The sequence below is a fragment of the Telmatherina bonti genome (assembly GCF_933228915.1).
Source record: "Telmatherina bonti genome assembly, chromosome: 9".
Lineage (NCBI taxonomy): Eukaryota > Metazoa > Chordata > Actinopteri > Atheriniformes > Telmatherinidae > Telmatherina > Telmatherina bonti.
In genome coordinates this window covers 18,751,794-18,768,857 of record NC_136627.1, presented here as the reverse complement: position 1 = coordinate 18,768,857, position 17,064 = coordinate 18,751,794, and the positions used below count along the sequence as shown (strand labels likewise).

The window sequence follows — 17,064 nt, the reverse complement described above, 5'->3', positions numbered from 1 at the left end:
CCTTCATATTCAGGAGTAGGTGTGTCGTTTTCAGTCTGGTTGTGCATCTCTGCACTAGCTCTTTACCCTAATTAGTAAACTGAATGGTGCCTAAAAGTTTGCCTTTTTTTTTTTTTTACTTAAAAAAAATTACAACAGTGTCCCTCAAGGTGCATTATGGTGCTTCATGTGGTTATTGAGCTGATTGCTGCAGGCTATTTGATTACTGCACAACGTGAACAGCAACTTGGCTGCATGTTCAACTGTAAGTCATTTTTGTTTCCTGTATATAGTGGACTCTGCCAAAACTTTCCTTTATCACAGATTATATTCATAACTTTAATGGACAGAATTAGCCTCAGCGATTAGGTAAAGCATTTTCAGTTTTGCCAGTTCACAATGGCATGTTGTTTTTTTTAATGTTTTGGGAGGGATTTTTGCAGATTATGTGGTCCCATTGATATTGTCAAACAAATATCTCAGAGCATGTAGGAGAGCAGTTTGCAAATTGCAACTAAAAGTGAAACAGCCAGGATGAAAGTTTATACCACAAAGACTGAAGCCATGTTGCCCAGATGGAAAAAGGTGGACTGCCCAGTCCAGTTTGCAAATGAGTTCCTGGTTTCCTGCAGCCATATTAACAAGTGGAAGAGCTGAGATTGGGAAGGGGGCCTGGAGGTTTCTGCAGTGCTGTGCCCATGATCTAGTGACAGAAGATGAATGGATGGATGTCACTTTGCTTTTTAAAACATGAAATAGTTTCATTCAGATAATTAACTTGAGTAAATGTTAATCAGTTGGGTAAAAGCAAAAGCATTACTTATATTTTAATTATATTTAATATTTAATTACAAATAAAAACACTACTTTATATGTTACAGAACTATATAAAACTGTTGATCATACTGAACATGCTCCTGACAGTGTTAGGTAAATTTCCTTATTGAATTTATTGCATTAGTTTAATCGTGTGAATATTGGGCAAAAAATGTAAACATGTAATATATAAATTGATATGTAGACATCAGATGACGGTCTAATTTACCAAAAAAAAGTTATAGCATTTTATATATGAAAACTAAAAAAGTAACATGCATGTCAACATGTCCTTGGCATGAAACGAAAAAAGGCTACATTTCCTTATTATTTTTAGATTAATTGAAGTTTTAAATAATTCAATCTAATAAAAAAATAAATAAATAAAAAAAACTTTTAAAAAAACTAGGTCTGCAGTAAATAAAATCTTGTTCAGTTGTTTTATTGTAATAATGTATTTCTACAAAAATTTAAAAGGTTTATTTCTAACTTCTCCTCCGTCTGTACCTCTATTAGCAAATATAATGTTTTATATTAGATACGCACAATTTACTTTTTAAAAAATGATTATTTCTCGCGTGAGTTGGAGTGCGTGAGCTCTGCGGAATGAGAAGTGCAGGTAGACCGCCATTGCTGTATGAAGAATTATCGGGCTTGGCGTTTGGCTGTCAACAATAAACTTCTGGTGCGGGACGCGGAGCTGAGAGGTCGAGTGAAAGCTCGTCGGCTGCTCCAAAAAACTGTAGTCACCCCTGTCCCTTCCTGGAGAACATTTTCATGTGAATACAGCGCTCACGGACGAGACAACCATGTCCAATCTCAGCAAAGGCGGCACCAAGAAGGACACCAAAATGAGGATACGGGCCTTTCCTGTAAGTGTTCACCGCTGAAGGTGTTCTGACTGCCCGACGGACCGCGACTCGATCACCGTGGTCTGGGCTACTGGCTAAATGCTAGCAGGCTAACCAGCTGAGCACCATATATGACTTGCCTATTTGTAAACAAATTACAGCTGTCAAATGTCCTGTCATCCCACATTTAAAGTTGAATAGTTAGGTGGCGATTGCGATATAATAGCAGCTTACTGGGAAGTTTTAAGAAGCAATTTTATTGCCCATGCATTTAAATTAATAACATTGTTCCGCAAGGTAGCTAGCAATTGCGATCTGTCGAGATCATAATGGACGCTAACATTAACACTCGTCTTGACACTTGTTGTGTTGGCTGCTTTTCTCTGACAAATGTATCTCTAAAAAATGTTTCTTTTTGTATGTATTAGTTAGAGTATAACTTAAACGATGCCCAAATTTATATTTTAAAAATCCCACTGTATGCCGAAACGATTAGCAACGTTTATTAAGCTACAAATGGGCCCCAGCAAATGGGGCATCCAAACCTGCTAACCTAGTTGTGGTTTTGCGTCAGTGACTAAGTGGATGGTAGATTTATATCTGCAATTTCTTCGTCAAAATTGGGGTTCTGGGTCTCACTCATTGTTTACTTGGCACACCCTTGGTCTACATGTCTCTTAAACATCTAGTTAATGAACTGACCTCATTATATGTAAGTGGTTTCTTTGCCACCGAGTACGTTGTCCAGATACCTTAGATACGTAAATAATTTAATCTTTTCTGTTTGTTGAACCGAACTGATGCCTTTTTCGTGTTTATACAATAAGACCCTTCCCACACATGCGCCCCCTGAGAGTGGCTCAGTCTTGACTTTGATTAGCATCTTGACACGCATGTGTTGAGGCTTGTCTAATGAGGAGAGGCACACTGCTAAGTTTTCATATGTAGAAGGTCTCCTTTTTATTTCTGGAAAACCCAGTGACACGTGGGAAAAGAACAGCTTTATCTGAAGCCTTAGCTAACATACCTGAACAGCTGAGAAATGTCATAATTAGCAATTATATGGTAGCGAAGGCTCTGCCTCTTTATATTCATACTAATTTGTTTTGTAAGTTTTGCCTGATTTAGAGGGGATTGTATAATGCAAAATGACACCTTCTCTAGTATGCATATATTTTTTTGTTAAAATTGTTTTTAATAAATTTTCTGATATAATCAATATTAGGCTCTGTGTATAGCAAGTGGAATATGATTGGTGGATTTTAGATTTTATATCAAACTGATGCTCCATCATTACAGCAACTTTGGGCCTAGTTTTGACAACATTTTTGTTGTCTCATTCCTTGTTTGGTTGGACATGACAAAAATGGAACATCCTACCTATATCTCACATACCATAACCAGCCGTATCGTATTATATTTTTTTTATATATATATATATATATATATATATATATATATATATATATACATACACACATGCACTGCTAAAAAAAATAAAGGGAACACTAATGTAACACGTTGTAGATCTGAATGAATGAAATATTTTTATTAGATACTTTGTTCTTTCTATAGTTGAATGTGCTGACAACAAAATCACACAAAAATTATCAATGAAAATCAAATGTATCAACCATTTGGTTGATCATGGAGGTCTGGATTTGGAGTTGTACTCAAAATTAAAGTGGAAAAACACACTACAGGCTGGTGAACTTTGATGTAATGTCCTTTAAACAATTCAAAATGAGGTTCAGTAGTGTATGTGGCCTCCGCGTGCCTATATGACCTCCCTACATCGCCTGGGCATGCTCCTGATGAGGCGGCAGATGTTCTCCTGTGGGATATCCTCCCAGACCTGGACTAAAGCCTCCTCCAACTCCTGGACAGTCTGTGGTGCAACTTGGCGTTGGTGGATGGAGCGAGACATGATGTTCCAGATGTGCTCAATTGGATTCAGGTCTGGGGAATGGACAGGCCAGTCCATAACATCAATGTCTTCATGTTGCAGGAACTGCTGACACACTCCAGCCACATGAGGTCTAGCATTGTCTTGCATTAGGAGGAACCCAAGGCCAACCGCACCAGCATATGGTCTCACAAGGGGTCTGAGGATCTCTTCTCGGTACCTAATGAAAGTCAGGCTACCTCTGGTGAGCACATGGAGGGCTGTGCATCCCTCCAAAGAAATGCCACCCCACACCATTACTGACCCACTGCCAAACCAGTCGTGCTGGAGGATGTTGCAGGCAGCAGAACGTTCTCCACGTTCTGCTGCCTGCAGAACGTGTCACATCTGTCACGTGTGCTCAGTGTGAACCTCCTTTCATCTGTGAAGAGCGAGCACAGGGCACCAGTGGCAAATTTGCCAGTCTTGGTGTTCTCTGGCAAATGCCAAACGTCCTGGGCTGCAAGCACAACCCCCACCTGTGGACATCAGGCCCTCATACCACCTTCATGGAGTCTGTTTCTGATTGTTTGAGCAGACACATGCACATTTGTGGCCTGCTGGAGCACATTTTGCAGGGCTCTGGCAGTGCTCCTCCTATTCTTCCATGCACAAAGAAGGAAGTAGCGGTCCTGCTGCTGGCTTGTTGCGCTCCCACGGCCTCCTCGATGTTTCCTGATGTAGTGACCCGTCTCTTGGTAGCACCTCCATGCTCTGGACACTACGCTGACAGACACAGCAAACCTTCTTGCCACAGCTCGCATTGATGTGCCATCCCAGATGAGTTGCACTACCTGAGCTACTTGTGTGGGTTGTAGACTATGTCTCATGCTACCACTAGAGTGAAAGCACTGCCAGCATTCAAAAGTGACCAAAACATCAGCCAGAAAGCATCGGAACTGAGAAGTGGTCTTTGGTCACCACCTGCTGAACCACTCCTTTATTGATTGTGTCATGTCAATTGCCTATAATTTTCATCTGTTGTCTGTTCCATTTGCACAACAGCATGTGAAACTAATCATCAATTAGTGTTGCTTCCTAAGTGGACAGCTCGATTTCACAGATATGTGGTTGACTTGGAGTTACATTGTGTTTTTTAAGGGTTCCCTTTATTTTTTTGATATGTATATAATATATATATGTGTGTGTGTGTGTATATATACATGTATGTGTGTTATTGGATTAAATTACTTACAAGTAGCATATCAGAGAGAGCGAGAGGATGCATAGTTCCAGCTAACAATACTCTTTGCTTATATACCTACCTGTAGCTACAATAACAACACAAAAGACGCTCTGCTCAAAATTTCTGTAGCCCTGACTGGCAATACACCGTTGATAGTGGGAAAAATGCTCTTCTGTTAAATCATGAGGGGTAAATCATATGGATTATTCATCCACCCACTGGAGATGCAGTGCTGAGTTAAAAGACAGCTCATTTATGCTGAACAATCCATTGCAGGTGCACCTTTCTTTCCCTTTAGGGGTGTCCCAAGTTGCTCCTTGAGGGCCACTGTCCTGCAGGTTTTCAAAATATCCCAGTTTCAACACACCTGGCTTCCATTAAATGGATCCAACAATCAATGGCATTCTGCATAATGACTGATTCTTTTAAGTCAGATGTATTGTTGCAGGGATGCATGGAAAACATGCAGGATTATGGCCCTCAAAGACTGTAACTGGGCACCCCTGGAACTCCAGCTTCTACTCACCTTCTGTCTCGACCATTTGATATGCCATCTTGTTTTCAGTAATTAATTTGTTACCTCCGCCAAGGAGGTTATGTTTTTATCGGTGTTTATCTGTTTGTAGGTTTGTTTGTGTTCAAGATTACTCAAAAAGTTATGGACAGATTTTCATGAAAATTTTCAGGAGTTGTTGGAAAGTAAAAATGAAGAACTGATTTAATTTTGGTGGTGATCCAGATCACCGTTAGGATCCAGGATCTTTTTAAAGGTCTTGATGGAGGTTTGTGCTCTGAGTGCTTTTCTAGTTTTATATAATTTTATTGCACTAAATAAATAGGTACATTTTTATGGACACCTTTTCTTACTTCTACTCATTCATAAATTATAATAATGGCTTACAGAGATTTTCCGTGTGTGGGCAGGGAAGGAATGATCATCTTAGAACTTAAGATTTTGACAGTCAGTCCTCTTCCTAGTACATGTTTTAGTTTAAAAGTTGAAAGATGTGCAAATCTTTCTGCAGGGGTGTTGAAATGAAGAAAAATACGATCACCTCAGGAACAATTCTCATTAATACTTATTCGCAACAACAGCTGAAGTGTAGAAACCAACTTTTCACAAAATTTTCATTTAATCTTTACCCTTAATTGCTGTACAGGCAGAATCAGTAGACAACAGTATTCAGAGCCCGAGGTTTGTCTTCATCAGTAGGAACATATTTAGGACATTATGTTTCTGAGTTTTGGTATAAATACATACAGGCATTGACTATCTGACCTAATCCATTCCTGACTACCTTTTGCAGATGACGATGGATGAAAAATATGTCAACAATATCTGGGACCTCCTGAAGAATGCCATTCAGGAAATTCAGAGGAAGAACAACAGCGGCCTGAGCTTTGAGGAACTTTACAGGAACGCCTATACTATGGTGCTACATAAACATGGAGAGAAGCTGTACACAGGCCTGCGGGAAGTCGTTACTGAACATCTTATTAACAAAGTAAGGCCAACATAGCTTTAGAGCTATACTGGAGGTGAATTTACAGGTCATTAAAACATTCACAAGTAAATTTGGCTTCATTCTCACCCATTGTGTAACATAAAGTACATTCTTACCTCACACCGTAAGTACACACAGTAGGATAAGGGATTTTGTTGCATACAGAAATCCTGGCATGAAATGAATTTTTATCATTTTCTCCTCAAAATAATCATGCGTAGGATCTGAATAACAGAATACTTGTTTGGTTTTTTTTCAGAAATTGGTTTTCTGTTTCGCAGAATTTCTCATTGCCCTTATATTGGGATTAATTCTGTGTTGACGTTGCAAGTCATTATTATAATTTTCTCACCTTAGACACGAACATTATTTATTTACGTGGAAAAACATCTTCAAAGTGAGGAAATGCCAGATTTCCGTGAAGTGGATTATCCTGAACAGCCTGTGAAAAATAAGTTAAAAATAGCACAAAGAGGGCAATCTGGTGCTGATCCTGTAACTATAAGGGTAATTGTTTGTCAAATTCCTCCTCAGAGAAGCCCGAGTGAATATTGCTTGAGAGCTGTCGCTTGAGTTTTATTGCATGTAATTAGCAAGAAATTAGGTTTGACCATCATCTCTGCATGTCACTGCACAGATACCCAGTGAACAATATTTCAGCCGACCGCAGCTGAATACCTGCCAGATGGTTTAACAACTAAATTAAATCCAAATTCTCGTCTTGGCAGGGTTTGTAAATTGGCAGTCAATGAGTGTCAACAAGCAGTAGATCAAAGACAAGATCTGTGACACCTAAATATGTTTGTATCATCTAATAATGACCCAGATATCAACTTGAGAGATAGATGGTGATAATATTTTGGATGCAGGTTAAATCTCTTCATAATCACCTAATTTCTGCCAGACTTGAGTCCTGTCAACAACCGAAACATGTAGAAATGTCAGATCTAACAGCAGGTACTGTGAAGGCTGTTTTAACAGTGTCTTTGTGGTTTGAGTTAAAATGATTTTTAATTTCTCATGTTAAGTCATAGTGTGCCCTATCTGCCTCCACTTGTGTCTCAGCTGCAGATCCAATCACACTGCGGATGCTTACATCAACACTTCATCCATGGTCTATATTTTTTATGCTTAAGTAAGAGAGTGAAGCAGTTCTTGGCGAAACATAGGACTTAAGCATTTGTTGATCAGCATGTTGACTTCATATGAGCAACAACACATTTAAGATTAAAGAGACAACCTAACTGTTATGTTCATGTCTTTTGGAGGTTGCTTGCGAGTGTCTCAGGCTCCTCGGGGGTGAGCGCTTGCTTTATTTATTTTTTTTTTTTTTATTGGTATCCACTCTGGGTTACATAAAGCTATGTGTTTATGGCCGGTACCAAGGGCATTGCTGTGTAAAAAGATTACGTAGGTAGTGACTGCTTCAGAAGCAGTGCAGCTGAAGGGTAGACAGTGATATTATACACACACACAACAGTTTAGCAACACACATGCCATGCAAGTGGTGGGAAAACAGTGTAAACTATGAGTATTTATTTTGAATGTATATGTTACATCTGACAATCCAAAAGCATGTTGTTGTTGATGTTCTTTTATATCTTGTTCTGTGACACACATGATGGAGGACATCCCACATTATTGATGGAGGAACATACACTGCATATTTCTATACTTGTCATTTTGACCCCTGGTGTTCTGCAAGGTGCAGATGATTTATCATCTCTGCCCTGCATGTGAAATAGGAGGCGGTTAATGTGTGCTTAAGAATCATGGTCTACCAAGGCGCTTGGTTTTCAGTGCTGAGTCACTCAGCAATGTTACTGTTGTCGAGCTGTGGTATGCTTTGTAGAGTGATTTGTAAAAAGAAAAGAAACATGACACAAAAAAAGTGTCGAACAAAAGGCTGCGTTGACAAGAAATAACACCTTTCCAATTGATTTTAGATTATTTGTTTTTTCCTTGAACATTGTAGTAAGGTGTTTTTTTTCCTCTTTGCTCTATCACTGAGAATGCAAAACTGGCTCTAATAAATTCACCACATTCATGTTTATGTCTGACTTTTCCAAAGGTACGAGAAGATGTCCTCAATTCCCTAAACAATAACTTCCTCCAAACTCTAAATCAGGCCTGGAATGACCATCAGACAGCCATGGTGATGATCAGAGACATCCTGATGTATATGGTGAGTAAGATCACTTTATGTAACTATGAGGATATAAGACTGAAATCAAATCAATGTACAGCATAACCTTGCAGTACTCCATGAGCTGCTTATCGATGCAAATTCATGCATTTTAATTACAGCTGAGCTGAAAGCCACTTGTGCATTGAAACACTTGGAACATCAGCAGAGTGAAATGCCAATGTTCAAGCTTGTACGCTTTCCTTTTTTGTGTTTTGCTGATGTAGGATCGGGTGTACGTACAGCAGAACAATGTAGAGAATGTCTACAACTTGGGGCTTATCATCTTTAGGGATCAGGTGGTTCGCTATGGCTGCATCAGAGACCACCTTCGCCAGACTCTGCTGGACATGATTGCACGAGAGAGGAAGGGAGAGGTGGTAGACAGGTAGCCAAAATTCACTATTCTCTGTATGAAGAAATGATTAACAGGTTTTATGTTTTTGAAGCACTTTGATAAAGATTTGCATATATTAAAGATGGTAAATTGTCATCAGAGATGGACAAAAAATGCCTTTGGTCTCAGGGTTAAGAGCTGTCAAACATATCTGCTACAATCCCGTCCTCTTGGGAGAAGCCTCAGTTCCTGATATTTTTACGATATTGATTTCTCAGAGCCTTGCGCTGTGGAGGGTAACTGGGTCTTTCAGTCAATGAATGAAAAATGATTAAAGAAGGTGAAATGAGCATTCGTTATCTATCTATTTAGCACTTTTGTCGGTTTCTCCTCTCTTCCAGGGGGGCCATTAGAAATGCCTGCCAAATGTTAATGATCCTCGGCCTTGAGGGGAGGTCTGTTTATGAAGAAGACTTTGAAGCACCCTTCTTAGAAATGTCCGCCGAATTTTTCCAGGTTTGAAAGAAAATGACATTCACTTGATTTTTTTTTATCTTTCATTGTTTATTTGGACTGAAATGAGTTGTTTTCATCTTTTCTTCCTGGGGAACCTTGTAAAGGAAAATATCACTGTTAATAAAATGAGCACCAATCATTCACAAAACAATTCAGAAAAAATATTACAAGCTAATATGTGTTTATTCCCTTTTTTCATTTAGATGGAGAGCCAAAAGTTCCTTGCAGAGAACAGTGCCAGTGTGTACATAAAGAAAGTAGAAGCCAGGATTAATGAGGAGATTGAGCGGGTAATGCACTGCCTGGATAAATCCACAGAGGAGCCCATCGTCAAGGTGGTGGAGCGTGAGCTCATTTCTAAACACATGAAGACCATTGTAGAAATGGAGAATTCAGGCCTGGTTCACATGCTCAAGAACGGCAAGACAGATGGTGAGTGTTCAGTTGTGTTATTAAATGTCACAAGCTACTGTTAAAGTTCAGGACTCACTTCACAAGCAGAGAAATGGGAATTCCCAAAAGTCTTTAATAAATCATGTAGATGTTTCCTCCAGAAGAAATGTTTTAGTGGACCATTAGCGCATCGTTTTCATATCACAAACAACAATATATAAAGAATTTCTGAATGACTCAATTTCAGTCTAGCTGGGACTCCTACACCTGCAGTGTAAATTTTAGTTAGTAAGATAGGATTTATTTTATTAATCTAGTAGGAAATCGTCCAGCACCAGCTGTGCAGACGCACCATAAAACCTTCACTCCATTAATGAACAGAATACCATAAGATCAGTCAAGTAAAAGGGTAAAAAGAGAGAATACATTCAATCAAAATAAATAGATTTTTTAAACATTTTTAAAATGTACATTTAATTATCAGTCTGCCTTAGAGCCTATTCAGTCCATATTACTGTATTCACTCTGAACAGATCTGACATGCGCGGCCCTTTTCCTCTGGTAGAACTGGATGTACAACATGTGTGTTCATGCATATCTGTTCACAGATTTAGCGTGTATGTACAAGCTGTTCAGTCGGGTTCCCAATGGGCTGAAGACCATGTGTGAGTGTATGAGCTCATACCTGCGGGAGCAAGGCAAGGCACTCGTGTCAGAGGAGGGAGAAGGAAAAAACCCTGTGGACTACATCCAGGTACTGTGACAGATCATCAGGACATATTAGTTTTGCTAATTCTTGTAAATCTGCAGGAATGTTGTGAAATCTTTCAGTAAAATTTAATTTAGCTTCATTAATTTCTTTTCTGATGAGCTCACTTTTTCTCTTCTAATACTTTGAGCTACTGTTACTTCAACCCGCTGCTTTATTATGCCCCCACCATTGTCTTCTTGCCTCATCCTTGCAGGGTTTGCTGGACCTGAAGTCCCGTTTCGACCGCTTCCTGCAGGAGTCCTTCAATAATGACCGGCTCTTCAAGCAAACTATTGCTGGCGATTTTGAATACTTCCTTAACCTCAACTCGCGTTCGCCCGAATACCTCTCACTCTTTATTGATGACAAACTAAAGAAAGGGGTAAAAGGGGTGAGTCTTCTAATGGAGTCTCTTGGGTTGATTTTCGAGCAGGCTGGCCTGCTAATCCAAAATTTATTAGCTTACTGCTGTGTCTTTTAGACATATGCCAAACAAAGCCACAAAAAGTATTTCTTGATTTATGAATATATAAATGACTGTTTTCTCATACTTCTCAATAACATAAAGTAAGCCTAAGATAAGGAAGATGACTGCAGCACAAACTCAAGTTTATTTTTCTGAATAAAAACTGAACTTCAGATGTTTAGAAAATGTTTGGATGAGTCTGGAAAATATAGTCTTTATTTGTTTTCATGCAGCTAACAGAGCAGGAAGTGGAGTCCATACTGGACAAGGCCATGGTGCTCTTCCGCTTTATGCAGGAGAAAGATGTGTTTGAGAGGTACTACAAGCAGCACCTGGCACGAAGGTTACTCACCAACAAGAGTGTCTCTGACGACTCTGAAAAGAACATGATCTCAAAGCTAAAGGTAAGCGGGCCATTGATGCTTTGTAAAAGCAGTTTAGGAGCAAGGAAACATGCACATCTGTACATGCACTGCATTAATGTTTCATTTTTAATTATTAATTTACTTTTTTTAAACTTTCATTTTTGCTCAGACCGAATGTGGCTGTCAGTTCACGTCCAAACTGGAGGGCATGTTCCGGGACATGAGCATCTCCAACACCACCATGGATGAGTTTAGACAACATCTACAGACAACTGGCGTAAGGAGGCACAAGCACATCCAATTATGGCGAATTAATTAGCCCATTTGCTATCTGTAGTCGGTACATAGTTGCTTAATTGACGACAGTGTTGAGCTGCTCACTTGTTGGCAACTCAACACTGTTGAGCTCAGTTAAGTAGAAACAGTCATGCACTTAACTACCCATATACTGGTGTAACCTGATGCTGGGCTAAGTTCTGACCAGTGCTTTGTTTTCATATGACTTTTAACGTTGGTGTCCCAAACTCAAAAAGTGCGAAATATCAATCTATATAGATGTTAATCTAAAGATTTGTGCACCTTGCTTAAGTCCCACTAAGGGAAAGTTTGTCTTCCCACATTGTTTTCTAAAACCTGACTGTGTTTATTTTGTGTATTTTCCAACTTCAGGTGTCACTTGGAGGGGTTGATCTCACTGTAAGAGTCCTCACCACAGGATACTGGCCAACACAATCAGCAACACCCAAGTGCAATATCCCCCCTTCACCACGACATGCATTTGAAGTCTTTAGAAGGTTTGTCATGGGTGTACTTTAAGGTCCCATATGGTGAAAATGTGTTGAGTTTTTTAAACAAACTTCAAGGTCTGAGACGCAACCAAGGAGAATAATCTGTTGCCATGGCTCCAGCCTCCTCTCCTCAACTATACTACCGCCTAGCTTAAGCTATTGAAATGTTATGTATTTAATATTTTGTGACAAAAAAACTGCTCTGGATCTGATAAGTATTCATGAAGCTCCACCCCTCATCGATTGCTTTTACTGGGGGAACTATTAACAAACTATTAATTAACTATTAACAAAATTTGGGAGCATTAAAAATAATTATCAAACAAAATACTGAACTTGAGCCTAATATGGTACCTTATAAATCAAATTTTTTAGCTAGCACTGCATACATTTGTTGTAGTCCTGTGTGATATAAAATGGTTTGTGCACCTATGCCCCATAAAATTCTGAACTCCTTTCCTTTACAGTTGAGAGCAGACTAGTCTTTTTTTCCTTGTTTGCTTACGTGCCAGCTGTATCTTTTTGTAAAATTAGAGACAGAAATTTTGCAAGTTGCTGCCAGATTTCACGCTCAGTCTTATCATTTTGCTTGTAGCAGAATGTGCTTAACCCTCGTAAGATCAGTTACTTTGCATCAGCTGTGCTTAAAGGTTAACCTGGCACGACTCCCCTGCTTGTAGGTTTTACCTTGGCAAGCACAGTGGGAGACAACTCACCCTGCAGCACCATATGGGGTCTGCCGATTTAAATGCCACTTTCTATGGTCCCATCAAAAAGGTATGTGCCACCTGTGTTGTGACGTTTAATAGCATAAACAAATGCTACTTTGTGAATAAATTGAGTAGACATCAGTGACTATGAACAGGAATTCCTGATCAAAATAACATAAGAAGGCGTTTTCCCCATCATTATTGATAGTATTGATGTTGCTCGAGTCTGGCTAATGGGACATTTTATAAAAATTGTACACAGTAATACAGATAAAATGCTACATTAAAGTTAACAGCTTTAAATTAGGCTAACAGGGATGTTTTGGGGTTTTTTTTTTTTTGTTTTTTTTTTTTTACATGAATAAAACAAAAATCAGCTGTTTTGTGTGTTTATGGTTGCATGATGTCTGTGGTAGTGAGATGTACTGGATGACTATGAGCGTTCATCATGTCCATAGGAGGATGGGTCGGAGGTTGGAGTGGGAGGCGCTCAGGTGACAGGCTCCAACACCAGAAAGCACATCCTGCAAGTGTCCACCTTTCAGATGACCATCCTTATGCTTTTCAACAACAGAGAAAAATCCACATTTGAGGTAAACCACATGAATTTCCCTCATTTCACACTTAGTGTAACTGCAGTTAGTGCTAATTAGATTTGATGCAAATGTTTTAGAAGTTGTTGGGTAAAAAAGAACATCAAAAGAAAACAACTAAAAGAATTTACTTTAACAAAATAAACTGTAGCTTGGCATATTAACTCCTTGGCTGCCAGGCATTGTTGTAGCAGAGAGCCTCGTATGTTTTGTAGCATTTTGGCTCATCTTTCAGGATGAGGGGGGCTGATTTGGCCGGGTGTGTGCGTTGGTGCATCTTTGGGGTACGCTCTCGCAACACATTCACATGTTGGGCGTGTGTGTTCGTTGGGCACATTTTGGGGGCATTTTGACCAATTCAGCTTTCCATATAAAGAAACCGCAAAAGACGCCCTTGGCAGCCAATGAATTAACAGCCGATTCATTTGTAACACACAGTATGAGCGTGAAATATACATGTAACAGATTGTGTCCTCGGTTATGACTTAATGATTGATTTTATCATGACACCAAATTTATTCCATGTAGGAGATTCAACAGGAGACGGACATCCCTGAGAGGGAGCTGGTGCGAGCGCTGCAGTCTCTGGCCTGTGGAAAGCCCACTCAGAGAGTTCTCACAAAGGAACCAAAGTCCAAGGAGATTGAAAATGGACATGTGTTTACAGTCAATGACCAGTTTACCTCTAAACTGCACCGTGTCAAAATCCAGACAGGTATATAAGGTCTTTGTTGGCATATTGTGTTGAGAATGCTGTCATTTGAAGGTCTTTTGCAACTGTTTAGCTTGTGTAATTAGTTTCTGGTCGTTCCTTCATATGTCAGTATAGCCATAAATACAACTTTGAGTACTTGCACCTTTTTCTCATTTTGGAATCTATTTAACCAGAGGCACAGTGGAGGTTTCTATTGAAGCTGAGAGCAGCTGTGCTTGCATGTTTTTTTTAACACTGTTTTCTTGTGATAATGGGAGAATTAATCCTATCTCGAGAAAACAAAGTTTGTTTTCTCAGAAACGGATTATTCAAATGCAGGGGGTCACGAGGTGGTTGGAGCTGTTCCTAGTCCATCACAACCAAGACAGAGAGAGTCACACTTATACTCACTCCTAACAAGAGTTTAGACACTCAAATCAGCTTAACGGCATGTCTTTGGACTGTGGGAGGAAGCCTGGAAAGAAAACGCACACAAAAAGGAGGAACGCCACAGTTTCCTCCCAGAAACTTACTTAAAGGGGTGCTATTATGGTATTTGGAGTTTTCTGAGCTTTCTACAGTGTTACAGGGTTGAATCCTCATCAGACATGTGAACGGCACTGTTTTTTATCACCGAAACGCATGTTTGAGTTTGAGTTCCAGCACTCTCTCCGTTCGGTTTCCATGGCAATGAAAAACGCATCGTTTTAGAGAGTTTTTTTCTACTTGGAAATCCTTGTGACGTCCCGGGGGATAAGGTTCGGTGATTGGTTACCTTTTACTGATTAACAAGGGCATGTACAAATACATCAGGCGGGTGGAAAACGTTGGATAAATTTATTTCCAACGATGGCTGGTGAGTTTACTAAAGAGAGACATCCTGCTGCATTCGTTGCTGTTTTCCACTTCGTTTTCAGGGTCTGATTCAGGTTCCAGCATGTAGGGCTGTATGCTATGTGTTGACATTGTAGTTTTTTTTTTTTTTTTTTATTGAGTTCATATGAGCCTAATCCTTCTGTTTATGAGATGTTACAATGACGGCGAAAGCAGTTGTGGTGCACACTCCCGATGTAGCGTGATGGCGGGAGGCGGGGCTTAATGCGGAAGAGTCTCAATCCACTCGTTTTGCCCACAGGCTGATCTGACAGCCTACGGAGAGGGTCGGTCTGAAGTAAATAAAGAGATCTGTGACAATAACTCTATCAATCCCAGCCCTTCTGGGCTCAGAAATAAAAATAAATTAGCCTGAAATGCACATAATAGTTCCACTTTAAAGTTAATATATAAGTATTATAAAAATAAGAAAACTCAAGTATGCATATTAGAACTTTGTGGTGGAAGAGACTGTCCTTCAACATAGGGGAAAGCTTGCCCGTTGTTTTCTTCTTTCCCAACACCTCAACCATTGGATCCAAGGGGCATCCCAGTACAGAGCTCTTCTCCACTGGGAAGCCTCAGTAATGCCAAGCCAGCAATAGATGCAAGCTGATTTCAGATGAGATATGTCAGTACATCCAATTTTACTTCTATCAAGTCTGAAAAAGGCTGAAATTGCAACGTGTGTTTGCATTAAGTTTTGGCAGTCACTCATTCACATAATTCCAGATATACACCATGTGTAGCCCCTCCCCAGCAGTCATGGGGCCTATTTTGATCAGTGAAATCAAGTACAACACTGTAACCGCTTACTTTGAGCTTACCTTCATCAGCTTGTTAATGCTAGAAAACAAACGTGTTGTCTCAAAATAACAAGATAAACTATCCTGTTATTGGGAGGCAACAGTCTTTGCTATCTCGAGATAACAAGAAAATTAATTCTTATTTTGAGATGAAGACTGAGGAAAGAAAAATAGTCGAGCCCGGACGCTCTCGGCTTCTGTACATTTCTACTGTTTATAAAAGAAGATGGAGCTTGTGAGTTAGTAGATTGTAGTCTTATAGTGCAATGTCCTCTTTGGATAATTGGCAAGCTTTGAAGTGACTTTATTGCATCAAATTAAATTAAATCAAATCAAACTTTATTTATAAAGCACTTTTCCAACAATAAAACGTCACGCAATGTGCTTTACACATTATAAAAGCACTACAAAGAACCAGTTAATATCTATCCACGAAGGTGGAAGTGACAGTGAGCAGTGATTGCATATTGGGGTTAATGGGGATCACATTTGCATTGGGGGATTTTTTTTTTTTTAAAAGATTTGCTATGGGAATACAGAGAAAATGTTGTGATTATATCTTCTAACTCCACAGATTATGGCCAGAATTATTGGCGAAAAAAGAAAATTAAAGGATGAAATCATGGTAGATGTTATATACTTCTAACAGCTAATCCAGATGGCACCCATAAGGGAAAATGCTGACTTCTTCAGTCACTTTAAGACTATCCATTTGCTTCAGTTTGGTAACTTAAAGGTATGTTTACTGCATCAAGGATTCTAAACAAAATGTGGCATCTGTCCTGATGATAGAAATTGATAGTGATATTAGCTTGAAGTACACATGAGACTTTTGGCATGGGCTTGGTAACTGGATGGGCTGTTGGGCCTTTTGGGGTTTCTGTCAGGTCACCCACCCTGTGGCTTGGCAGATGTCTGTGTACTGAGTGATAGCCTGTCTTTTGCAATTATTTTCCTGTGTTGTGTTTCTTCTAGTGGCTGCCAAACAAGGGGAGTCAGATCCAGAGAGAAAGGAGACACGACAGAAAGTGGACGACGACAGAAAGCATGAGATTGAAGCGGCCATCGTTCGCATCATGAAGTCTAGAAAGAAAATGCAGCACAATGTCCTAGTAGCAGAGGTCAGTTGGCTGATGTGGCCGTTAGGTTTATTAGATACCAGAGTTTAGAAATCTTTACTAAAGTTGTTTGAAAGTAAATCTTTACCATACTATAGTGAGCCAGTATGATGCACATAATAAGGTACCCACTGATACTCAGTTTACGCACTGCTGGTACATAAAAAGTTTAAATAACAAAGTGCCA

At 39.5% G+C, this 17,064-nt stretch overlaps 1 protein-coding gene across 1 annotated transcript in view; it reads left to right on the top strand.

The window, feature by feature from the left end:
• The first annotated feature begins 1,419 nt into the window (after window positions 1-1,419).
• Window positions 1,420-17,064, top strand: part of cul3b (cullin 3b) — a 16,986-nt gene continuing 1,341 nt past the window's right edge. The window contains exons 1-15 of the mRNA XM_079247057.1: window positions 1,420-1,667; window positions 6,085-6,282; window positions 8,354-8,467; window positions 8,695-8,855; window positions 9,206-9,320; window positions 9,524-9,752; window positions 10,322-10,467; window positions 10,679-10,855; window positions 11,164-11,334; window positions 11,465-11,572; window positions 11,965-12,089; window positions 12,764-12,860; window positions 13,252-13,386; window positions 13,915-14,101; window positions 16,735-16,880. Coding sequence (XP_079103183.1) covers window positions 1,605-1,667; window positions 6,085-6,282; window positions 8,354-8,467; window positions 8,695-8,855; window positions 9,206-9,320; window positions 9,524-9,752; window positions 10,322-10,467; window positions 10,679-10,855; window positions 11,164-11,334; window positions 11,465-11,572; window positions 11,965-12,089; window positions 12,764-12,860; window positions 13,252-13,386; window positions 13,915-14,101; window positions 16,735-16,880 — 2,172 coding nt within the window. The 5' untranslated portion in view covers window positions 1,420-1,604. The remainder of the gene's footprint in view (window positions 1,668-6,084; window positions 6,283-8,353; window positions 8,468-8,694; window positions 8,856-9,205; window positions 9,321-9,523; window positions 9,753-10,321; window positions 10,468-10,678; window positions 10,856-11,163; window positions 11,335-11,464; window positions 11,573-11,964; window positions 12,090-12,763; window positions 12,861-13,251; window positions 13,387-13,914; window positions 14,102-16,734; window positions 16,881-17,064) is intronic.